Below are 25,443 nucleotides of genomic sequence, written 5' to 3'. Positions count from 1 at the left end.
GCTGCAGGTGGTCTGTGGCCAGCCATGGGCATATCAGGGACTGCCAGCCCATCAAGTACAGAAACATCATGCACAAAGCATGGCCTGGTGGCAATAGTACAGCCGGCCCAGCAGCTGTCACCAGAACGCTTGTCTCATACACCCACCCAGAAGCGGCTGTCAGGGCACGGGGCGCTAGCGGCAGAAGCAGCCAAGGGGCATGGGCTGCACTCTTCTGGGGCACAGCACGTGGCTCCCGTGGCATGGGCGCTGCCATGCCGCAGATGTCACTGAGTGGCCTGGGCAAAGTGGCGCGGATATCTCTACTGTGGCTGGATAAGCCCATGGGGCTGTGCAGCGGCACAGCCGCGCAGCCCTTACACCAAGCCCCAGCGTTGGTGCTGCTAGCCACTAGGACCTTGTACCTCTGCCTTGCCTCCTCAGAGGAGCAAGCCTGCCTGGAGGTTGTAGGTTTGGCTGAGACAAAGAGATATTTCCTTTGATAGTTTTGAATTGGTTTTTTGTGACAAAAAGGTAAACGGTACTTTCAAAGGAGTTGTATATATATGTACATAGTTATAGTTATTTACAAGTTATTTATGACAAAGCTGGCTGTTCTGTGAGTTATCACTGAAGATTTCTTTTAATTATATGACAGGGATGCCTTCCCAGCCTAGGTCTTAGCTCTGGCCAAGCTATGGCCTTGACTGGCAAGGAAAAGTACGCTATCAAACCCAGGTGTTTCTGTACAAAAAAAAAGACTCACTGATTTAGTTTTGCAAAACCTAGACCACATTCCTTTGAGGTAAACATGGAAGCCTCATCCGGAAGAGGCCTTCCAAGTCCTCATTGTGAAAAGAAGGCTAACCTGGCAGACCCTGGGTGATAGCAAAGCATATAGGCAGTTTTAAGTTTCACCTTGTTAATTGCATTAAAATTGAATTATGTTCCTGTTAAGTGTTACTGCTCACACCAGAGAAGCCTATGCTACATTTTTTGAAAAGTTGTCATAATTATTGTCACTGTTACTAATGTCTTAGGAATTGTTTAGGTTTTTCCTAGTAGGCTTTCCTTGCTTAATAAAAAAGAGGGGGGACATGTAGGATATGGGGTAATAATTAGTGAAGTGGTTAAGGCTTATGCTCCCCAGAAGGCCCCATGGGAAAGGCACAGCTGCAGGCTGGACAGGTGGAAGCTGGCTGAGGAGTGAGATGCAGTCAGGAGTGAGGAGTCATTGAGTGACAGCTGGAAGTGAGACTGTGACTGGCTGGGGGAATGTGCAGAGAGCACACAGCAGGAAGCTGATTGAATGATAGGACAAGTGGGCAGCAGCACAGCAGCTGAGCCAGCCAATGGGTGCCTTCTTTCTGTTAAGTTCTGATAGGTCTCAGTTTGGTTTCAGTTATGTCAGGTTGAGATTAAAGGTTTAAAAGGATGCAATTTCTACAATAAAGCGATCTTTGGATGCATAAGGGGGTCCATGTTGCTTTGTTCCCACTGCTAAAATAAAGCTGCTCAATTTCATCCTATGACCCAAGCATAAGTAAGCTAAACATACAGTGGGTACCTTTAGACACTGACATCTACCATCTGCAATAGTTATACTGCAGCTGAAATACAAAATTATCAATTACCGACCTGTGGTGCTTCAAACATCCATTCTTATGACAGAACTCATGTTGCCAAAGAAAATGTTTTTATAATAAAGATCTGTGCCCTCAGTTAACAGTAAACCATGAGTGACTGTGCAGTAGTCTTCTCTTCTGGTACTTAGCAGTGAACTGCTCCCATCTGTAACCTTTCAGCTGTGATCTCCTTTTTCAGCATCCTGAACTTCCAAGACATCATCCTGAATAAAAACACACCAACAATGTCCCCCCACCCCCCCCAAAGATCATCTTTCCCTCTCCCAAGATTTATAAAAAAAATATTTGAGTTTGACACCATCAACCACTTCTGTGTTCACTGAGCTGAGTTTGGTTGAAGAGCACAGCTTCTACTCTGAAGGGTAGTAAGAAATGTACACATGAATGCCATTTTGTACAGTTGACATACTCTATGAGCTGGTTGACTCTAAACTTGATTTGGTCCAGTCTGCTGCTGCTGCATCTCTTAGGAAACGTTAGTTATAGGTTTGTACTTCTTGAATCTGGTCCATTCACCAGTAGCATAGTTCATTTCAAAGACTGTGTCAACCAACATAGTGGTGCTGCCCGTGCCATCTGCCTTTGGTAAATCTTCTGTATGTTCACTAAGTTTAATTTGGATGATGTCACCTTGCTCTTGGCAAGGATTCTCTGCAGAAACAAGAAGAGAAACACGTTACACATTTCAACATATATTAGTATAGACAACAGTATATTAGACAAAATTAATTAAATTATATATTAGTAAAAAAAAAATAAATTAAAAACCCCCACAAAACACAAACAACTCTCAAACCCAAAGCTGAGCAAACCACAGACAAAGATTTTCCTCCCTCCATACTCCTGAGACCGAGTTTTAAAAATAACAAAACCAGACCCCAAAAGACAAAGCTCAAGGCTAACATAATTGGAAGAACAATAAAAGAGGGAGTAAAGCCTGCCAGTGTAATTTCTCTCTACCTCAAAAGTCAGAAGAGAAGATTATATTTAAATGGAGTTGGTAAACCTGAACTACCAGAGTTACATTACTTGGGAGACATTTTGTAGTTAAATGCCTCAAGAATTTTTAGCTGTTAAAGAAGCCCAAAAAGCTTCACTGAAACCATGTGTCCCAGACTCAGGCCCATGCCAGTAGAAATTTTAAATGTTACTTGGAATGATGCTCAAGAATAGCAGTTGGCAGTTATTTATCAAACCTTCAGAAGGTGCTGACATTATTACTGAAGGAATTCATATTAATATTTACTTTACTATATATGTATACGTGAATCTATATCACACAGACTTCCAAAATATTATTTTACCTTGCATTAGAAAAAGCTGTCTGTGTAGATATTAAAGTACAGCCTCCCAGTGCAATTTGAAGTAGCATCGAGTACTGAAAACACTGTCATTAATGCAAGATGCACCAAAATACCTTAAAGCTCAGAGATCACCACAGTAACTCTGCTCTGGTCATTCTCACTAGTGTATTGCATTACTCCAAATGCATGAACCACACTTAGGCTAGAGGACTCTGGTGGTAAGATCCCCCAAATACCGAATTAGAAACCAGAGCTAGTACAGATGATGGAGTTCACTTAAGGACTCTTAAGCCCCTTCTCATCCAATAATCTTCTAGGTAAAACAGCTTTGGTCTATCAAGGCCAGTACATAACAGGATCCAGCTATGAGACAGCTTATCTCCCTGTGATTCACAGCACCAGTTGTCATCTAAAGTCTCTGAGATAACAGTTGCCAGTTTCTAAAGCAAGGAATTAGCAAGAGGTTCTGTACTACCCAACTGGTACATCAACTGGCCACAAAAGAATTTACATTCCCTGGCCCTCTAGGCAGAGCAGTAGCACCCAACCACTTTATTCACAGCTTACCAGCTGCCATATTTCTCTTCAACCCTAAGCCATGATTCTACAGTGAGTTCAGTTATATTGTGGTCAGCAGCTTTTCTCACAGACCAGTTGACTTAGTGGAAATGGACCCTAAAGACCCATTTCCAGGTAGTTAGAACTATAATTCATAAAAGTATGTGGAGTTCAATGTAAAGCAAAGAGTCCAACACATACAGACAAAGCTAAAGCAATGCACACTCATATGCACATTTAGAAATGTTGGGCTATATTTCAGATTTGTGTATTCAGAAGCAAGCTAAATTAGTATCAATACATGCCTCTGGATCCTGCCATGAATCCAAGTATAAGAGCCTTTTCTGGCCTTGTAACTTTGTTTGCAGTCTTGAACATTTCCTGTGCAGCATACATTTGCTCCCTCTGTAACAGACAAAATAAATGTCAATTCAGTTGAGAAAAACTGCCAACAGGGACCACATTAATACCCACAGATGAGCATAAAAGAATAAGGCGAAAGTTTGTAGGACCTACAAAAAGTTAACAAAAAAGGCATTCTAACCTCAAGGCTTCCCCTCTGCAATATTTATACCTAACATGCACAGCAGTGACAACTGAACTCAGGACATTGAAAAAAACACCCCACCTTCAAATTGTTACAGAAACATGTGAGAGGCTTAATGTCTGTGTTACCCATTTTGTGTCCTTTATGACATTAGAGAAAAAAGAAAATAATCCAATGCTTTCTCTACAATCCAACAAACCCAGGCTTCCCATAATTTCAGAGGATTTCTTTTCCTTTAATAAATACAATAGAGGTACTGAAAAGAAGAAGTCACCCAGCTTGCTAAAGTTCAGATCTTGCAAGCCAGGCTTACACATGTGCTTAGCAAAGTCTTCTGATCAGTTACATCTTGAACTCCAAGCATGCACAAAGCACCAGGAGTAGGAAGTTTCAAAATATATCCCCACTCCCAGGCTTTGAAAAATGTGTAATGGGGGAATGAGGAGGATGAGAAATAAAATCTTTCACCTTAAAATAATTTATTGATGTATTTTCTCCTACTACAGCCATGTCAGGATAATTTAAACCAATTTATATTGGTTTAAAGGAAAAGAATTTATATTATGTGCAGTTGGCTGGGCAATTTCTGCTGGAAATACACCTTTCTCCCAAAATTCTTTATAATGAGCAACACATTATTTTACATAACAAACAGCATTAATTAATGACATCTTACTGCAACATTAACACTGCACAACTAAAAACGTTGTGAATAACATTAAGACAGCAATGCTAAACCACAAAGTATTTTTGTAATCTTTTGTTATAAAAAAGCAGCCTCAACCACTCCATAATCCAAAGGCTAAGAAATGCCAACATACAAACGAGATCCAATCCACATCAAAACCATCAGTCAGAAAGAATCTGTTTTCACTTACTGTGAGAGAGAGGCTTTTCTTCGGTGGTGGCTGCTGCTGAGTTTGGGGGGCCACTTGTGGTGCCTGTGCCGCAGGGGAGATGGCAGGAGGTGTGGTGGGTGTAAGGGGTGAGGTAGGTGTAGCTGCAGGGGGATTAGCGTTACTGTTGTACATGGGTGTTCTTTGTTTGAACTGTGCAGGGAGAGTTGTAGTAGCATTTGGAGCTGCAGGCTCTTCCGTCTGCCTGTTGGTCTGCAAGGCCTCTCGTGCAGAACCAGCTGCAAAAACCAGTCAGGACAGTTAAAACATTATTATCCACAAATAGGGATTAGCATCACCAGTGGCCTTTAAAGAAAACTAAATTCTCTGATGATCCCATTTTAGCACCATGATTCAATATGCCATCTAATAGCCATATGAAAAAGCTAAGAGCTAATGCTCTTTGCACTCAATTATCTTTAGAAATAATCAGACAACAGAGTAACTAGCTGTTTCATATGGATACACTATATTTAGCATCAAATTTGATGTTTAATCAATATCCAATTTATAAACTGAAAAGTAAGTATTGCAGTTTCAGTTTAATATAGCTATAACAACTGTACTCTGATCCTACAGAATAGTTCTGCACTACTACATAGAGCAAGTAAAAAAATATTTCATCAGTCTTTACCTAATGTAGCAGCAGCTTTCAAAGGAAGTATCATTAAGATACTGAAAATACAAGTATACTTTAGCAGATGTCAGAATTAAACGCAGTCTTCACAAATCACTCATTATTTAAACACTAACTGCTAGAAGTTAAAACCCCACAAGGCTTAACTGTTCTTTCTCAAAGCTGATCCATTCACCTGCAATAAGGAAGTCATACTATTGCAAACCTGGCTGCAGTTGGAGGCAACTCATGAAATCACAGCAGCTTGACCACACAAGTTACCATCTGTCCAGTGGTAATTACCCAGTGGACACTATCCATGTTCTTTTGCAGCTCTTGGACAGAGGCACAGCTGCTCAAGCACCCTTCACAAACCTCATGAGCTTTAATCTGATCTGTTTACACTGTGTTCACAGAAGACTACAGGCAGACATGGATCAGAGCTACACTGATGCCCCTTAGAGCAGATTTTAAGAAATGAGATATCTGTGTTTCTCCACCTTGGCACAGACACGGCAATGGGTTTAGCAATACTGGTATTTTTCAGTAGATGTGGAACAATTGAGAGGATAAACATTTGCAGTATGAGTTATTCCTTATTCCTTTACAAGTTTCATTACTGGCTTTGTCTCTTGTCAGAATAAGTGACTTTCATGAAGTAATGTCTTAATTATGCAACCTCAGATTATATGAGGCCAATTCTGTGGATCTTCTCTCTGCATCTTATATCAAGCAAACAGTTTTATGTTCCTGGTCCCTAAGAAAAGCTAAATACTCCATACTCCTAAAGGAAAAAGTACAGAATAGAGAATTTTAAACTAGACTTTTCCTGCTGCTGAACACTGTGCCAACACTCTGGAAAATAGTACTATAGCTGCTGACACGGCTGTGTTCTTGGCTGCATTCCTTCCAGAGATGCCAATTTTCTGCCAGAGAAAGATGTGCACAGACCTTCAGAGAGATTCTGAACTGTTTTGAGGCCATATGAAATGACTGGGTCTTGCATCTATGCAGTTTTCTATAGTGCCCATAATGCCACAGTTCACAAGTAAAAATAATGTATTAAACTGAAATGTTGGTTCTCTGTTAATGGACAGATCTGGTAATTAATCCCAGTCATGCACATCTGTCAGCACAAAATGATACATTTCTTTAAAGACTTCACACACAACAGGGAAGGAAAAATAAAATCAAGCTGGTTAAAATAAAACTGTAGGAAAAAAGGACTTGTACAAACTATTTTTTACTATTGGCAATTTTCTAGAATTGAAAATAACAGCACTTTTCAAAATATGCAGTAGATCACCTATTATCTTTGTTAAACAAAGGTAGAAGAAAAATGGCTGGCTTAATCCCAAACTGTGTGAAAGGCAATATGCACTTGCCTCTAGAAATAAAACTGACTTCTGAAAGCAACTGTTTTGTATGTACTAGCATGTGTGCGCATGGAATATACTTCAGACTTATATTGATTACTCTGGGGATTACAAAAGCTGGATTTTCTATTACTGTGTAAAAAAAAAAAAAAAAATCAGGAAATGGTTTCACTTACTTGACTTACCTAGCAGTCACTCTAAAAATTTAGAGCCAACAATTATTTTCTTTACTTAGGTTAAATGATATGTCTGGTTTCCCCAAACTCAAAGGCTGGAGTCTTGCAGTGGATTTTATATTGCTAAGGTGGAGTTTCACTCAAGTTGAGGTTTGTAAATAAAAGAGCAACCAGGCAGTAAAGCTGTACAGAGTTGCAGTTATCAGGTCCCAAGAGCAAAGAAGTGTCTGTTACCTGGCTGTGTTTCAGAGCTTGGGATATAGGAGGAAGATGGCACCACACTGGGGGTAGCAGGTAAATAACTTGTAGAAGGTAGTGCAGGCTCATTGTTCAACGAGCCAAGTTTCTACAGAACAGAAAAGAAAGCATTAAAGCCACACTGCAAGTGTTCATGGGCTGTTTTTACATTTTAAATACAACTTCAGCATTAGTTTTACTAAGATATTCCTTTTGGGAACTTAACTGCAGACTCCTCTGTTAGGAGTCCTACCTAACAACCTGTTCAACACTGACTTTCTAATTCAAACATTAGAAATTTGTGCAGATGTCACTCTATGAAGAATTGCACTCTAGGATTAAGTCATCTGCCAGAGGAAACATGCTCTTCACCACTAGCAAGCAGAATCATGTTCATCCATGGGCATCAGCCTACTAGGGTATCACCCAGGAGAACACAAAGGCCTCTGGGACATAGGTTAGCAGAAGGCAGCAGTAACAGCACAGGCAAAAATGTCATTCCCACTGAAACAGGCAGTCAACACCAACATGACTGATGCCATCTAGGCCTTGGCTTGTCACACATGCCCAACACAGTTTCTCACTCAAAAGCAAGGGCAGGACATTCTTGTAGAACCTACATCCTGACTGAGGAGACAAAGCTGCACCGTAGTTTCTAATATGCTGTATCTGAAATAGGAAGAAAAAGGCCTACACATGACTGGTTCTTCCTCTCCCTGACTGAACGACTTCTAGCAACAGGTTTGCTCTTTCTTTGGTGAAAATATAATGGAATTTTGAAAAAATGATGAAAGAAATTTTACATAAAGAGACATGTTTCAACAAGTAAGTAAAATACCATTACAGTGTTTAAGTGGTTTAGAATAGCACATGTCAAGACTATTTTTCTTTTTTTTTCTTTTTTTTTTTTTTTTTTTTTGACTGGCTGGTTTTTGTTTGATTGATTTTGCTTGGTTTTACCTGTGTAGATACAAGGCCAGCAGCATAATCTGGGGTAGCATTTTCTACTACTGTTTCTTCTTTGGCTTGCTTTTCCACAACTTCCGTATCTATTGCATAAAAACACAAGTGAGTCCAAACATTTTGTCAGAAATATTGAATATAATTTTTAAACAAAGACATAAAAATGTATTTCTCAAAGTATGCTAAAATATGCTTGAAGAGGTATATGCTGAAATAGATACAGTAATCTCCAAACATAGTTTTATAATGAACCAAATAATGAACTGAACAACAATGTACAGGATACAGTAACTGAGTAATCTGAAACTAGAAAGTATGAAAGCCCAAGCAACACTTTAATTGCAATTATGGTTTTGTTCTGAGGTGGTATTCTTTTTTTGTGACAAACACAAAAAATTGTTTTAGGACAAATATGCTGCATAGTGTATCTTGATATGGTTAAGTAGGGCACTACCCTATAAATTTTTTCAATATTACTTTCACCTAATTTACATGGCCATACAGTCAGTAGAAGTGAACAGATGAAAATAACTCAGAAAAATTCCAGTACTGAAGCTAGTCACACACCTATGGGCTGCCCAAAGCACAACTGATTACCTCAATCCTTTCACATGATTGAGTTAGTTACATTACCTAGGCCAAGGCAATATGAGTAGGAGCACTGAAACAAGTGAAAATGCTCCTTGAAATCTGTTTGGGTTGGTTGGTACCACATCCCCTAATTTTTTAAAGTTTAGCTCAGGCTAAGCTTTAGCAAATTAAGAACAAGATGGTACTACAAATTTTGATCCTATTTGCAGGTGCACTGACAGACTTTGTAAGTAGAATGTTGTACCAACCTAATGTCTTTCTTCTTCTCTTTGCTTCACGGCCAGCACCTACCATATCCAGCTCAGAGATATCTAGAAGCTAAAAAGAAAGACCACAGAGAACTTAATAATCTTTGCTAAATGCATGTAGTTTATCTCTAAATATCATCCTCAGGTTTTTTTCCTTTAATTTATTGATTCAAAGCAGCAAGAGAAATTCACTTTAGGTGAGAGAAGAGACCTCAGCAGAAAAACACGGAGTGTACCTACCTTTACTCCTCTTTCTTTGCGCAAAGGTGTTCTTGAAGGAGGAATAGGAGTTCTGTTTCCAGAAGGACTAAAAACACTGGGAGCTGAAGTACTCCTGAAGGGAGCTTGTTTTGGTATTCCTTTGAGTGGTGCTTAGGGAAGAGCAAAGAGAGCAACAACTGAAGTACGTGTTTAACTGGTTGTGAAAAATGCCTTAATGAGTTTTTCAGCTCTTCCCCTTCTTATTGCACACACTATTTACCCTTTAAATTAAAATGTTTATAATAAACATTAATATTCTAATGTGGAATTGGCTATAATACTACATGCACCTCAAAGGTCAGATGAGGTTTTACTTTTCAAAAAAGGAGTAAGGGCCAATCTCTGACCAATGCTTGCAACCCCATTCTACATGAAGTAATCAAACAGGTGCACTGCTAACAAAGTCTGCTTTTCCTATACACACAGATGCTTTCCTTACTTGTAAAAAATAAACTCTGAACTTGTAAAACAATATATAGATCTTTTGAATCCAATTATTGCCAAAGTTGCTCTTTGGTTTTCACAATCAAATTACTTGATAAAACTGTATTTAACCAAAAAACTTAGCCAAGCTTCTGCAGGGCTAAGGGCTCATGATGTACTGCAAAGGCGAGTTACTGCCTCACACAGGGGTATGAAAATCTAGAGCTGCTGTTTGCACAAGAAGGAGGACCAGTCTGGGTCTATGGTGCAAACAGAACACCTGCTGTCTCAATACTCAGCAGCATGAGCTACACCTGTAAGCATCTGTGTCTTCCCAACTCTATGATGCTGCCCTTCTACCTCACATTTAATGCTACCACTAAACACAGCAATCTTTTAACTGTTAAAAGATATGGGATACATATACAGATCTATCAGGTCTTTGAGCTTCCTGACAATCTCAGCTTGCCCTGTAAATTGAAGATAAACAGAGAACTTCAGTTTGAGCTTAGAGACTCTGTATCCCTCTAAATGTTGTACTGAAAATGTTTTCATCATAGGACAATGTTCTGACCCATGTGAGTACCTTTCAGTGGAGCAAACCTCAGTGGATCCCCAACTCCTGTTTCTAAAGTAAAGGCCAACTGGCTCTAAAGGCCAGGTCTAAGAACTGGCTTTAGTAATTCAACAGCAACACAGAATGCCAAGAACTAACAGTTGTTTTCTATAATGGAAAAATTTTAGTTCAAATTATAACTAGACCTTTTGCATTTCCTGCATGAACACAAGGCCAAACTTCAGCCCTCAAAGCCACATCTTAAATAGCATCGACACAAAGTACTTCGAAGTACTTCATAGCTTCCACCCACAACACCAAGAAATCACTCAAAGGTTCACACCTTAGCATCACTGGTGGCCAGGAATGTTATACCTGTGCAGTGACTTAAGAGTATGTAACTAATTTTAAACCCTCTTCTCACACCTTATTTGAAAAATTCAAGCAGTTCAGGAACTTCAGCAAACAGCTGAAATTCATTAATACAAAGCTGAAGGATCATTCTACAGGTTTGCCATGTAGAAATCACTGCTCAGCCTTGGCTGCAGAGAACACACTGTCTCCTCTTCTTCCTCCAGACAGAATTATACAAATACAAGATAGTTTCAATCTACTTCACAGCATTTCAAAGAGCACAGCAGACTACTGTGATCCACTCTGCTCTCTTTTGGAGCAACATGGCTTAGTCAGGAGTTATTCCTGGAGTGATGCAAATTAAATTCCTATCAAAGTCTATAGGCATGATTTAACTGCATATACTTTAGAAGCATGGCAGATATACTTGCCATTTGAAAAACCCCACACAGTGTTGTTCTTTCTGACAAGACATGTCAGAAATATTTAAGTATCAGGAGAGAGGGAGGCAGAAAGGGAGAAATCCTTTGCTTCAAAAAAAAATATTTAAGCTTTCATAAAAAACAGATGGTAATTTTATTCTTCATCAAAGCTACTTTATCTGGTTTTCTTTCTGAGAACTGATGAAAGTGAGCCATACTTGTTGTATCTATCTTCTTGACCAGTCCCCTGCCTTTGGCATGGAAAGGCACTCCTGCAGTCTTCTTGAGCTGTTGTGCAGTTTCTGTTGCTAAAAGGAAAAATGTCTTTAGTTATTACAGAACTAGTGCTGAAAATATACAACACATTGCTTCTTACATAAAATGTTATTAACTAATACATAAAGAGATAGGAATACCAGCAAAGAATTATATTTTAATTAAAACCGAGGTCATTTATGCAAACTGAGCACAGTTTTTGGAGAAAATGCAAAGTCAATACGACTATGCAATGGACAAGGTGGCCTAAGCTAAAAGAAATTACCAGACTAGGCAATTTACTCAGTAGAAATTTAAATAATTTTTAAAAGTTATATGACACATTATGAAAAGTTCCAAGTTTTGTATTTAACCAGACCAACTCAAGTTACATGCAAGAAAGCATCAAGCTGCTGCAACAGAACAGCAGCTGCAGTAAACTATTTTAAGATCACTTATTTCAACCAGCTCCCAATACATACATGTACACATATGCTGCCTTTTGTTAAGAGAAAACCCTCTTGGTTTTTATACCCTATACAGCCATCCTGAGTGAAAGAAAGCATTAATTAGCAACCCTTGCTCTCTGCTCCAAAAGCACATGACAAAATAAAACTGTCCTCATTTTACTTTTGCTTCAGGAGCTTTACCCAAAGCTGTGCTCAGAAGTCTTCCCAACTGACTCTTACATATACCCAGGAGAGGACCTATATTGCTTTATGAAGCTACAGCTCTTTGTATGCCTTGAAATCTGAAGAGCATTTAAATCAATATTAGCATTTCAATGCAACCCTGGCTGGAATGACCTGCACCTGCTCTTCCACACATCAGTCCATCCTCATCCAGGAAAGCTCTTGTAATAGAAAATTTTAATGTGGATCACAATTCTGGTGGATGAGACTGAATATACCGAATTTGTCCTTTCACCATTTAATTTGTACACAATCTTAATACTACTTACACTTCTGCAAGAGTTCAGCTCTGAGAGTGGCACTTTTAGGTTTCCTTTTCAGCTGGAAATGTTTCACTGGGGGAGTAAGTGGCCCAGCTAGTGTTGTCAAGGCATTTTTGTTTAAGTATTGGCATTCCAACGGCAACATAGCTGAAGTTTCACATTCACTTACTGCATAAAGAGTTAACACAGCACACAGGGGTATTAGCACCTCTTTGGCAGCTAATGACAAAACATTTTACAACTAGACTGTACAGGTGGTTTTAAATTTTAGATTACTTGTATAAACACCAGGAGTACTTTAGTTCCAATTATTACACAATATAAAACCAGTTATTAGTATGTTTGGTTTTCCCATTAGCTTCATAAAAGCTTCCATTTTAATTATACCTAGTCAAATTATAGGTATCTTAAGTATGCTGCTATTGTCAAAAAACAGATAAAAATTTTGAATTCTCAGATTCCTTAAAAATTACACATGAAAACCAAACTACTGAATAAAAATCCAAATCACAAGTGTGTATAGACAAATAATAATTTGTTTATAGAAAGAAAACAAAGTGTTTCCACCTCCGAGTCGTTTAATTATCGTTCTGTTGCAATCTCCAGCCCCGAGATTGTGTCTGTCCATGGATGCCCGAGGGCTTTTTCTAGACAATGTGCTAAAATAAACCCACTGGAGTAGGAGTAGTTTTGCATCACTATTTACTGCTTGAAGCAGCAACTGTGCAAGTGCCTGACCCCGTATTTTCAGCTGCTGGGCAATCTGTAGCTACTTGGCCAGCAGCAGCACAATTCTTCCCGAGATCAGCCACCCTCCAGCACCTAGCACCTGCTGTCCAGACACTTCCAGCAGAGGCAGACCCTGCCCAGGACAGTGGTGGTGCTTCCACACAAGACAGAGACTTGCTGTCATCTTGGATACCACAAATGGGAGACAGAGCAACATAGAAAAAGCCTTTACTGACTAAGCTGCAGCACAGCCTGTGATATTAATGAGTCCACACAAACTTTTGTGCTGCCCTCACACTCCGGGCAATAACTGACATTAAATTCTGATTATATGTGAAAAGATAATTTAAGAAGCTACCATTCCTCAAATACCACAGTTCCCAGTCCAGTAACATTCCAGGTCATGAACTGTGGTAGTTCAGAGACAAGACAGTGCTTGTTCTTGTATCTCTACTTTAAGACAGCAAGGCTGCCTGTGAAATGACAGGCTATTCCTAAAAAAAGGCACCACATTCCTGCAATTTTCACCAACAGAAAATGCTTACCTTTCTCTCTAAGCTCTCCTAAAATATCTTGAACATTGGGATTCTGTTCTTCAAGATCAAGGTTAAGGGAGCCAGTATCTGGAAAGGATTTTAAAATATCAGCTACCATTAAGACCCAGGGGTCTGAATCCAAGGTAGCGAGCTGGATAATTTCAGTCAGTGCCCCTTTCATCTAACAAAAAAAGAAAAAGAAAATCAACCAATTGGAAACAGTTTTAAACAGGTTATAGTTGGATTTATTTTAAAAAGATACAAACATGCACAATGTTTTGCTACTGGGGGAGGGAAGAGGGAAACTGTTTCCACACAGTTATACATTAACTCTAGAACCAAGCAAAGAATGAACCAAGGTAATTTTTTTATACTGCTTTCAGCCAATCTAACCCAAGTTTGTTTTGAGCTTTTGGCATCTCAAAGCTTTGTTTAGCACTGGGCATTTTTAAAAGCAGCAGCCAAATTTTACATTACTGTCTCCTTCTGTTTTACTCCCTGTGGACCCACACCTTCCCATCCGTGATGGGAATATGCAAATACAATTTATTTGGAACAGGCACCTAAATGAAGATGCGCCCCTTGTCAGCCTACAGCACAATTACACAGAGAGATGTATCTGCATCATAATTGTCTTCAAAATATTACTTAAGCTGAGGCCAAAATAACCTAATCAATACTGTATCATTTCACAAAATATTGTGTATTACAGAAGTAAACATAGCCCTCTTAACATGGCAAAAGCAACAAGATTTTCCATCTACCCAAAGTTTCTGTAGTCAGAAAAAAGTTATTTTTCTATTTTGAAAAATGCAAAAAAAATAAATGAAGCAAATTTTAAGTTTCATTTTAACTTTTTTTTAATTACTGCATTTTTCTACTTACTGACCAACATATCTGTTGGCACTACGATACGAAAATCAAGGTGACTACAGTCAGGGGTTTACTTCATTCACAAGTAAGTATAAACCCCCCAAGACTGAACTTTCTTTTTTTCTAAGTAAATTTTCATGTAAGCATGATCATATTAGCTTCAGCAAACTAAGATGTTTGAGATATTCAGTGTGTCTAACAAGCCACAAAACACAACAGTAAAATCACACAAAGTAGTTTACCATACTCTATCTGCATTGTATTAACACTGAAGAATGTACAAGCAAGTATAAGGAAATACATTCATTTTGATTTTTCACCACCCATTGTGGTACATATAGCTTAGTTACAGTCGTCATGGTTCTGAACACAGGAAGACAAGCAAGAGACTCATCTTCACCTTCATGCTGTTTCTTTCCCTTTATTTAAAGCACTCTTATATGAAAAGGTTTAATAAAATAAACTTACTCTACGCATACAACTCTAAATAAAAGAAATATAAGTTAAAATTCTGCTCTGCATTTCTCTCCCATCCACTTTTAAAGCTCAGAGGCAAACAAACATTGACATTTCTCAAGTCCTTTCATCTGCACAATGTTATTGCCCTCTCACTTTGGAAGGGTTTACAAGTCCACTCCAGAGCCCGTTTGTCCTTTACCCCCTGCATGTTTTAGGGCTCACACATAATATGCTTGTGAAACAAACTGCATCACTCCAAAATGAGCACCTCTGTAGCTTTAAGCTTGACCAGCTCCTTAGAGTGCCTGACTGCAGTCACACAAACACCAGATCACAGAGGGGAGCAGGAATAGGACACTACATGGGCCAGTTCCCACCTTAGCAGTGCCACTGATTTGCTTTGGATTAAACTGAGCACATAACCAGGAGCACACACTGTGTAATTAATGTCCTGTCAAATTTAACCAATGCTTATCCAGTGGACAGAATCAATTTCTGAGGTTCTAGTCTTTGCTGGTTCTCCATTGCTCATTTATTCCTCAGTAAACATAACCCCACCAGAACCTCCACACACTCGTCCACCTCTCTATTCTAACCCTAAACTCCTTAACAAAAGTCACTTAGGCAGTGGAAGAGGATGACTGTGAATACTATCAAAGCAAAGTCTTTTGTTCTTTTATCTGTCCTAAAGGAATCAAGGTACTGATTTACAAAAAACACCTAAAACATCCCAGAAGAGCTGATGAATTCATAGCTTTTACAAGCTTTTCTGTTGACACCACTAATGTAGGTAAGTGTACAGAATGTCATTTCCTTCATCAAAGCAAAGTCAGGCAATAGCTAGAGGAAAAATGTCTCTTGCATCCTCACAATTTACCCTTCATATCTACTTTACAAAACTCCTATTTGTACCAAAAATAGAGCTACAGCGCTACATGCCTATACTATGAAAGTTCTTGTAGAACTCTGGTCTGGGCACATTGCATCCCCTCTGTTCTTAGGGTTAAAGTTCAGGCAGCCTATTTATGCCAAAACCCACTGCTTAACAAGGTTTTGGTTCCTTCAAGAAAGGAGCCCAGAAACAATTTGTTTGCCTGGCATGGGGCAAATAACATTATCACAAGGCCTCATGACAGAAAGAACATGGTGAAATAACAGTCACTATCACACACAGGGAAGCAAAGCACACTAACAAGTACTGTGAGCTAACCAGAGACCTTGCCTGAATATGGCTTTGCATTTAACAAGCCAGGATTCGAGTTTTGACTCAGGTTTGTCTTCAAATGGCAATTTAAATACATGTTCCCACTTCACTGTTCAACTGGCAGCTGAAAAGAAACATTTCATTTATGCTTTGAGAATGCATGAAATGCAACTCATCAGGGAATCCTACATGCAGTTTTCCTGTTACTTTACAGGGCACAGCCATAATCACTAATTCTTAATTGTCTATTATTTCAACACTGGGTCATTAAGGCTCTCATCAGCTCCAACCAGCATCTTGTTAAGCATGAATGTCAAGATCTGATGTAACATGTTCCAGTGTCTTTCTCATCTAAAACTTAAGGATCTTAAGTATTTTTATCAGCTTGCTAGCACACAAGGAAAAGCATAGGCCATGACTAGAAACATGGAGCAAGTAGGGATCAGGCAGGATGGGAAGTGTCTGGGAACACAGGCAGATTAATAATGGCTGTGCAGGAAGGACAAACAGGACTGTGGGAAGGTATTTAAAAGGAAGTATTACAAGTAACACACAAAGTGACAGCTCCAAGATGACTACTTGCAAATATTTCACATTTATTTGTTTTGTATTCTGCCTAAACTAATGTGTATGACAATACTTTTAGGCAACTGTATCAACAGTTGGCTAATAAATCAAATGAAGCTTCAGTCTGTCTGAGGCTATAGAAAAGATGGTATTTAATACGTAGCTCATTATAGAGCATTTTCATGAAACTAAAAGCACTGGATTGAAAACACAATATTAATATTTACACAATACAAACCCAGGATAGGTTTGTATCACCACACTGTTCTATGTGGTTTGCATTTAAATCATGAAAAAGAGCTGAAGTGGCCAAGGGAACTATTGAATTAAAATATACCATTTTACATCACAGAAAAACTATGAACTCTAAGTGCAGGCCAGAAAAGTGCACAGCAGCCTGTGTGCTCTCAACACAGAGGGAAATGCAAGTGTCATGTCCCCTCTTACTCATTTGCACAGCACAAAGAAAGAGTTTTAATTTCTACTGTAATAAACAGGCAGGTCCCTGCTAGGATAGGAATCCTCCTCTCAAGAAAATTCAGAGAGCACAGAAGCACAGTCCTTGTTCCAGACTTGGTTGTAACATCACAGTCTAACCCTGAACAAATAAATTAAACACTGGCATAAAAAGAAAGCTTGCACGTGCCATTGTGAATCAGGTTAACAAGAATATGCAAAATAAACAGAAATAACAGTTCTGCCAAATTCACAACTGAAACTCTGGTCAGCACTACGCTGAGCTTTAGGCACCATTTCAAATAAGTGCAATTATCTAGAAAAATATTAGTAGATGAAAAGCCATAAGATTCAAGAGTTTGCAAGTCCTTCCCAGAGAATTACAGTGGGAAAGGAATTTTTGATAACTGCCTACAAGACACAATTTAAAATGAAAATGAAAGCAAATTATTCTTATTAGTCAGCAGGAACAAACATGCAGTAATGAGGTTCACAGCATGATAAAAAATTAGTTTTATTACCTGTCCCACAAGAGTATTATGAGGATTAAGTCACTTACATCTATGTAGTATTTGGAGTGTTGAATGAAAACATTATGAAAATTGAAAGATATTACATATGAGCATAAAACCACTTAAGTGAAGGACTGAGCTTTCAAGAGGGGTCACTGAAGATTCACTTGTCTAGACTGAAGCTTTCATAGAGATTTAGAAAGGACCAGGAGAAATTAAATCCCTTCTAAACCAAATACCACCAGTTTCCTTGATTCCCACATTGCTTTTTACTCAAGTGTCTGCTCCCAAATGGTTTCCGTGTTATTCTAAGCTTTCATGAAAATGCAACTATACAGAAAAAAAATATTTTGAAGAGAAAATAACTAAGTTGAATCTGTTATCTAGAGAGGGGAATATCTTTTAACATGTAACATATCCTGTAGCTGCTATTGAGATTCCCAAAGCTTTACAAAGCTGATTCAATACATTTTCCAATGCAATTAAGCTTCCAAATGCCAGCTCGATGCTTCTCGCACATGATCGATACAGACTGGCACATGGCATGGCAAAGACATACGACTTTCCAAAGACAATAATTAAGCACTCTCATAGTTCAGTTTAATCATTTTCAGACATGGGGGTGATTTCCAAGTAAGAAATTCACTTCCAGGCAGCTACAGCTACCCTGTCCTGGCAGGAAGGCACTGCTTCCAGCACTCCCCAACACACAAGCAAAGGCTGCTGCAGAGATGTGCACAGCACAGCCATTCTGGACACAGACATATTGATCTATTTTCTGGATATTGTGTGCAAGGTACTCTATGCCAATTAAAACACTAAGTTAGGTGACAAATCTACACAAATAAAACTATCTTAGCAAACTAACCACAAATGATGAGCATCTGATAAGACAACAGTCCTTTCTGTCAGCAGTTTGGTTACATCAGCTATTTTTACCATCCATAGAAGGAAGCCTGTAATGATAATAATAGGCCTACCGGCAATGTTAAGGGTTTCTGCCTCAGGAGTTTTTCCATTTTAACCTTTATTTAAGGCCCTTCTCCCAGTTCAAGGCAAAAAAAATCTCATGTTCCTGAAACAATTAAAGATGCTAAGGGTAGATCTCAATCAAGCATCAACACTTTACAATAAAAGACTAAGCTTATGATTGAATTAATGAACTCTACCGAACTGAAAAATCCTACAGTATTTTGTTACAGCAGGAACAAGAGCTTTACATTTGGAACACAGCTGATCACTTTAAGTACACAGTAAAAGGCACACGGACTGGCTTTTCTCTACATAGACTAACACAAGCATAGATCCAGGAAAGCTGCAGGCAGCTCTTCCTCAGGTTTGGTTTAAAACGTTCACCCAGTGAACACTCTTGAAGCATTTCAAATTATTGCAGTTCGTTTGAATGCTGCTCCCTCAAAGAGTTGCCATGAGTGCTATTTATGAAGGTCCTTAAGCTCTTTGAAGCTCTTTTCAATCTAAAAACACCACTGATTTTTCTAAACTATACTAATTTCTTCCAGGCTACTTGGATGTTCACACTAAGGTCACAAGAATTTTGCAAACTCACAAGTTCACACGAGCTCCCATCCCCCTTTCTGGCCTTGATTATTTTGTTTGTCCAGAACACGACCTCATTTATCACACACAAGGATGACAGCTTGTTCACTGCACAGGCACGAAACACGAATATCATACTTTAAAAACTAGCATAAACATGCTGAACTAGAATTTTTTTTTGAAGTGACACCAGTGTAACACAGTGAAGAATCATACAGAGGCATGTGGCAAGACAAACACTGACGTACACCAAATTATTTCTTGAAGGTGATGCCTACCCATTTTCAGCCTAGAAATGCACAAAAACTGAGCACATATCAATCCAAGTTACATACCACACCCTGCCTGGTACATGTATATTAAGCTTAAGAAGCAGCTGTATCTTAGCCAAGAAAGAGACTGGTGAAAGCACAGCTGAGGATACTCTACAGGAAGGTGAAAACCAACTCCACACCACTTCCATGATTGTTACCAGGAAATACTACTTTACATGATGGAAGTAGGAGAGGAATTCCTCCAATCTGGCTGAAGAAACCTAAGATTTCCAGACATTCTCCAGCTATTGCCCCAAACATCTGTAGCTGCCTACCGGTAAGAATAAGCCAGGTGCAGATGAGGTATGGTCCAGGGCCAAGTGAAAAAGCCTGCAGAGCCAGCTCAGACTCGAGCCTGCCAGTTTATTAACTGGGGTAGGACAACAGAGGAAAGCACCAGCTGTTCCCAGAAAGGTAAAGGGAGGGAAATAAAAAGCATGGCAATTTTCCCCAATCAAGACCTGACTGCAGGAGGGTGGGGAAAAGCACTGCTCAGTGCAGACCCCAGATCTTCCACTCCTAAAGTTTCAGCACTTGCTGCTGTCCTCCCTGAAGCCGAGATTCTCGACCTGTGACACCTACACAGCTGCCAGTACTAAGGAAGGAGTGGAGGGAGCTGAACACACACACGACTGCTCCTAATCGATCCTGCCTCTCTCCTAGCCGTCGCACAACCACTGCCTCAGAAAAGCCCTCTTCCCTTAAAAGCACCCAAAACACACACAATGAGTCCCTGTGGGTCGCACAGTGGGTTTCATGTCCAAACTGCTTTCAAAAGGCCAGTGCCAACCAGGGAATCCCCGAAGAGCAGGAAGAGGAGGAGCAGCAGCAAAGCTCCCACTCCAACTCCCTTATCGCGGGGAATCTCGGCGCTTTTCCTCACACCGAGCACCGAGTCGGGAGACCTTCTTCACTTATTCCTGCCCGTCCAACGAAGGCTGCGAGGGAGAGGCGGGGAAGGCTGTGGGGACCAGCCCTAGCACACGTCCCTGCCCTGAGGGGCTGCGGCCGCTCGGCTTCGCCCCGCGGGCAGCCCGGGGTCCCCCCTCCCCGCAGCCCCCGTGTGGAAAAAAAAAAAGGGCGGGCGGGGGAGGTCGTGCTGACACTGCCCCCCTTTCTCCCCTCACGCCATCTCCGACCTCTCCCCCTCACACACAGGCGCGCCCCGCTTCGCTGCGACTCCCACCCGGCTCTCACCTCATCCACCGCCCGGCGGGGCAGGTGCAGCATCCCCAGGAGCAGCTTGAGCTTGACGGCCGAGGAAAGGCCGTGGAAACAGAGACGGATGTTGTCGATGACTGAGGCCGTGAGCAGCGAGGCGATGCTCGGCGGCGCCCACAGCTCGTCCGTGGAGCCCAGTTTGTTGTGCAGCCACAGGCCGGTGTCGCTCTCCCGCATCGACGCCATCTTGGGAGCGGGGCGAAAAAAGAGGGGATTCTCGACGGGCATTTTATGAAGGCACCTAAAGGGAGGAAGGGAGGGGGTGAGGACCCCTGCGGGTCGCCGTCTTTTTCGTAAGCCAAAATGGCGGCGCCCAATGAGATTGCGCTTGGGAAGGCGGAGGCTATGCCGTAACCTAAAATGGCGGCGCCCAGAAGGCGAAATGCAATAAGGCGCTTCTCATCTCTCGGCCAAATGCAAAATGGCGCCCGCCAGAGCTTTTCCGTACTGCGAGATGGCGCCGCTTCACTGTAGAGAAGCTCCTCTGTCAGCCCCAACTCACTGTCCCTCACAGTCCGCCCGGACTCCTCCTGGGCAGAAATGGGAGGAGAACCGCGAGCGGGCCGCCGAGCCGCGGCAGGGCTGGAGGCAGGGCTTCCTGCCCGAGGGGGGTTGGCCCCCGCGCCTCCCGGCGCAAGCACCACGTCTGCTTCCCTCACAGCCCCCACGCCCCGTCGGGCGGCCCCCCGCTCCCTCCGCGCCTCTCCTGCCCCGTCCGCGGCCGGCCCGTGTTCCCACCCAGCACCGCTCCCTGGCGCTAATGCCCGCTTAAAATGCATTCAGCCAGGCCCGCGGCTCCTTCGAGCGCTGCCAGCCCTGCCCGCCCAGAGCAGCTCGGGCGAGGCGGAGAAGCCCGGCCGAGCTGCTGCCTCTGACGGGGAGGAGGGGCCGGCTATCGCCTCCATGATTTTCCCCGGAGATTGGCGTGCGGGGTGCTGCAGCCATGGTGGAGGTTCTCTCGGGGGCCGTAGCACAGGGGGTAGGCGCGCAGAAACCCGCAGCGCATACATTCGTATTCCCTAGCGATTCGGCTCGTTGTTTTTTAAATATGAAAAATAAATCAATTTCCTAAATCCCGGAAGATTCAGGGGGCTTTCAAGTGCAGCATAAACGGTTCATTTTAGCGCGTCTCTGGTTGAAACTAAAGAGTGCGGAGCAGATTCCGGTCATCTCTTTCTCCTACGGTTTTGAATGAAAGCGTTTTCTTTACAACATTCCGCCTTTAAAAAACGTTGTTTGCAACCTGATTTCTCTGGGAGAGCAGAGCAATTGTTGCCGAGGTGCTCTGTGTTTCCTCAATGTAGAGTCACAGAATCCTTCAGGCTGGAAAAGATCTCGAAGATCACCGAATCCAAACACCACCCCAGCACTGTCTCGGCCACCGCTAAACCGTGTCACCAAATGGCACCAAATGCCACATCTCCAGTCTTTTCAACACTTCCAGGAATGGTGATTCCGCCGCTTCCCTGGGCAGCCTATTCCAATGCTTAACTACCCTTTCAGTGAAAATGGTTTTCTTACTATTAAATTCAAATATGGCATCATGGAGTTGTGGTGGGGTGTTTTTTTTTTTTGGGGGGGGGATTTTTTTTTTTTTTTTTTGGTTTTTTTTTTTTTTGGTTCATGTTACTGATATCCAAAATGCTGAGTGTCTGCAGCTCTTGGGTGCTATGACTTCTGTCAGTGTGGAAGTATTTTGAGACAAAGAGTTTCTGTGTGAATAAATTATATATTAGTACATTATGATTTTTTTTTTTTCCATACCGAATCATGCATTTTTTTTGTGCCATCAAAAAATTTATACTCAAATCTGATTTAAGACAGACCTTTTGTGTGCAGTGAGCTGATATTTTAGAACAGCAAAATCAAAGTTGAGGCAGTTTGTGTAGCACATAAATATCCAGAATTTCTGTTGATCTCTATCTCAGTATATAATTTCAGTATGTAGCTGGGGGGGAAATTACTTATCCACAAGTAACTATCTGTTAGTTTGAACAGAAAAAAAAATTGTAACTAAGACACTGAGCTAAATTACTAAATTTGAAACAGAATATTTATATAACAGGAATATAACAGGAAATTACTTAAAGCAAAAGGTTTGAAAATAGCTGTAAAGGAATTGCATTTGTTTACTCATATAATTATCACTAGTAACCTTTGCCCTCCATTAATTATATCCAGCTGTTTAAGGTAGGCACCAGTATTGGCAAGTCTTTGGTACATCCTTATCTATCGGGTAAAATCCATGAGATAGTGTAAAAAAATCTAATTAAGCAAGGAAAACTAGTGATGATCTCATCTTCTAATTGTACAGGAAAGTAACCAATTCCTTTTAAAGTTGTGTTGGGGGAGGTAAATGTTTGCACAGCTGGTTGTCTTCAAGCAGTAGCTGTAACAGAGTTAACCTGGTTCTGTGAGATGGCACAAACTCACCAGTTCAGGTGGCTGGACTGGCTGTCCTTTGAAAGGGTAGCTCTGTTTCCCTAAAGTTATTGTGGGATTTGGTGCTGCCTTTCTCAGAAGAGCCAAACTGCAGGCTGATGGAAGCTCAGGAAGGTTGTTACACACACTCTGTTCCTGTGCTTTCCTCGAGGCATCTGGTTTTGGACACTGTCAGTGTTAAGGCACTGAGCTGCGTGGCCATCTCGTCTGAGCTGCTTGATCACTTCTGTGCTTTTATCTGAAGTGTGACTTGAGAAGGGAGCCTATTCTGTGATGTGTATGAAATGTAAGGGTTTGCATGGTCAGTTTGGCTCCAGCCCTATCACCTGCAGATTTGTCCCTCTGGCTCTTAACTGAAGAGGCATCAGACACTGTGGAGATTAAGACAAAGTGCCAGCCTCCTGTAAGAGCTTTTGTCATGCCAGCTACTTGTACCTTAAATTTCTGTTGGAATAAAGTGCTTTATCATTATTTTTTTAAAACCTAAATTTTGTTTAGCTTGGGTAGTGATTTTCAGAGTGATATGGCAAATATAAAAAGGCTCATTCCTCAGGGATTTCTGGAGCTGGAAAGGGGGGTACTTGATATCTCTGGAATGCTTTGTATCCCTCAAGATGTTGCATTGCACAGATAACTGTCTGCAGATGTTTTTTCCTGTAAGTTGCAGGTCCCTGTTTCAAAGGAGGTGATGTTGAATATGAAATTGTTGAGAAGAGTTGGAGTGTGCTACAAAATTGACCAGGGGAACACCCTGGAGTCACTCACCTGGTCGTGACAGTATTCAAATAAGAGCCAGACATAGGCAAGAGTTCATTTCTTTGAAACTGCTTTATAATACTTTTAAGAAAGGTGCAACTTTGTCTCACACCAAAACCAGTGCTCCATGAATTTCCCAACCTGCAGTTTTAGCTTGTTACCTGTTGAAATATTATCCATCTAATCCTGCACTACCCAGAGCAGAGTGCTGTGTTTGTACCCAGCAGGATGTTCAGGGGCACAGCCTGGAATTATCCTGTTTTGAGGGAAAGCAGCACAACATCTGGTGCACTCATGGGCAGAGGTTTCAGTTTGGTGTTGGCTCTGATCTCTCAGTGAAGAAGCTGCTTTACTGTTTTTAAGGAAGTGCTGAGGCATGTGCAGTAAACACAGCATTGGCGTGAGCAGTGACACTATGTTCCCACTGGCACCTCGTCCTGCAATGGCAAGTATGGCAGTGTCTGAGCCAACAGGGCTTTAGGCTGTGATTCATGCCATGCTCACAGGGGCCAGCCCAGGAAGGCAGTCAGAGCAGTATATTGTGTATTATCACATAATTTATCCTCCTGCTTCCCCAGCATTGCCATCAGGACTGAATAACAGCTTTTCTGCAAACTTTTATGTTTGTATCTTGAATTCTAAATATCACATCTTTTCAATAGGCTTTTAAAGCACAGTTTCCTAGGTTTTCAAAGCAGAAAAGGAGATAAATTTTATCTTTTGATATCAGGCTGGCATGTAAGTTTACAGTGGGGTTAAGCCTTTAGAGCTGTGAGGGGCACTAATGGAGTAACTGGTAGTAGTACAAGTCTAATATCCTTTATGGTAACTGACAACAGAGGTTTCTCAGTGGGTCTAAGGTACACAGTTCATTGTTATTAAACAGTAGTTGATTTTATAAAATGGTATTTAATGTCAGTTTGAAGACCTGTAAATACATTATATATTTTTATGGTCATTCAGTTTGTAAAATGCTGCTTATTATGGGTTAATGCAATTGTGTGGGTGCATCATGTTGTGTGGGAGTTTTATTTGACCCATTTTAAGACTGCTGTAGCAATGTGATCTGAGAGGACACATGGACTGAGAATTTACTCAAATAAAACCAGATTATCTGACTTCCTCAAGTCTAAGGCAAAGCTTCCTTGTGGGAACCTCCTGTGTCAGCTGTGACACAGTCAGCTCCCTTCCCTGAGAGGCAAAGCCTCTGGCAGAAATAAAGATAAATAAAGATAAAAGCCATTTAACGTGTCCTGGTATATCTTATCATGTGAATTGGCATGGCATGATGGGCAGTAATTGTTTCAATGGTGCTCCATCCAGCTGCCTGCATCCAGGATTATGCTTACATTGCTGTCATACCCTCTTGCAACTTCAGTCACATGATTTTGTGATTATTTTCCCTCTCAAATAAACTTCAAAATTATGTAGTGACTTAAGACCAATTATGAAAA

General features: G+C 41.0%; 1 protein-coding gene across 1 annotated transcript; it reads right to left on the bottom strand.

The window, feature by feature from the left end:
• Nucleotides 1–1,658: 1,658 nt before the first annotated feature.
• On the bottom strand, nt 1,659–21,218 carry NELFA (negative elongation factor complex member A). Its single transcript, XM_053975519.1, has 12 exons — nt 21,147–21,218; nt 20,768–21,032; nt 13,638–13,809; nt 12,370–12,531; nt 11,372–11,461; nt 9,378–9,508; nt 9,138–9,207; nt 8,296–8,384; nt 7,333–7,444; nt 4,913–5,169; nt 3,793–3,892; nt 1,659–2,276 (listed from the first exon to the last, which is right to left on the bottom strand). The coding sequence occupies exons 2-12, from the start codon at nt 21,017–21,019 to the stop codon at nt 2,092–2,094; spliced, it is 1,620 nt and encodes a 539-aa protein (XP_053831494.1). The 5' UTR covers nt 21,020–21,032; nt 21,147–21,218; the 3' UTR covers nt 1,659–2,091.
• Between the last annotated feature and the right edge of the window lie 4,225 nt (nt 21,219–25,443).

This window comes from Vidua macroura, chromosome 4 (genome assembly GCF_024509145.1).
Source record: "Vidua macroura isolate BioBank_ID:100142 chromosome 4, ASM2450914v1, whole genome shotgun sequence".
Lineage (NCBI taxonomy): Eukaryota > Metazoa > Chordata > Aves > Passeriformes > Viduidae > Vidua > Vidua macroura.
Note: the sequence above shows the minus strand (reverse complement) of the source record. Positions and strands in the feature narration are given on the sequence as shown.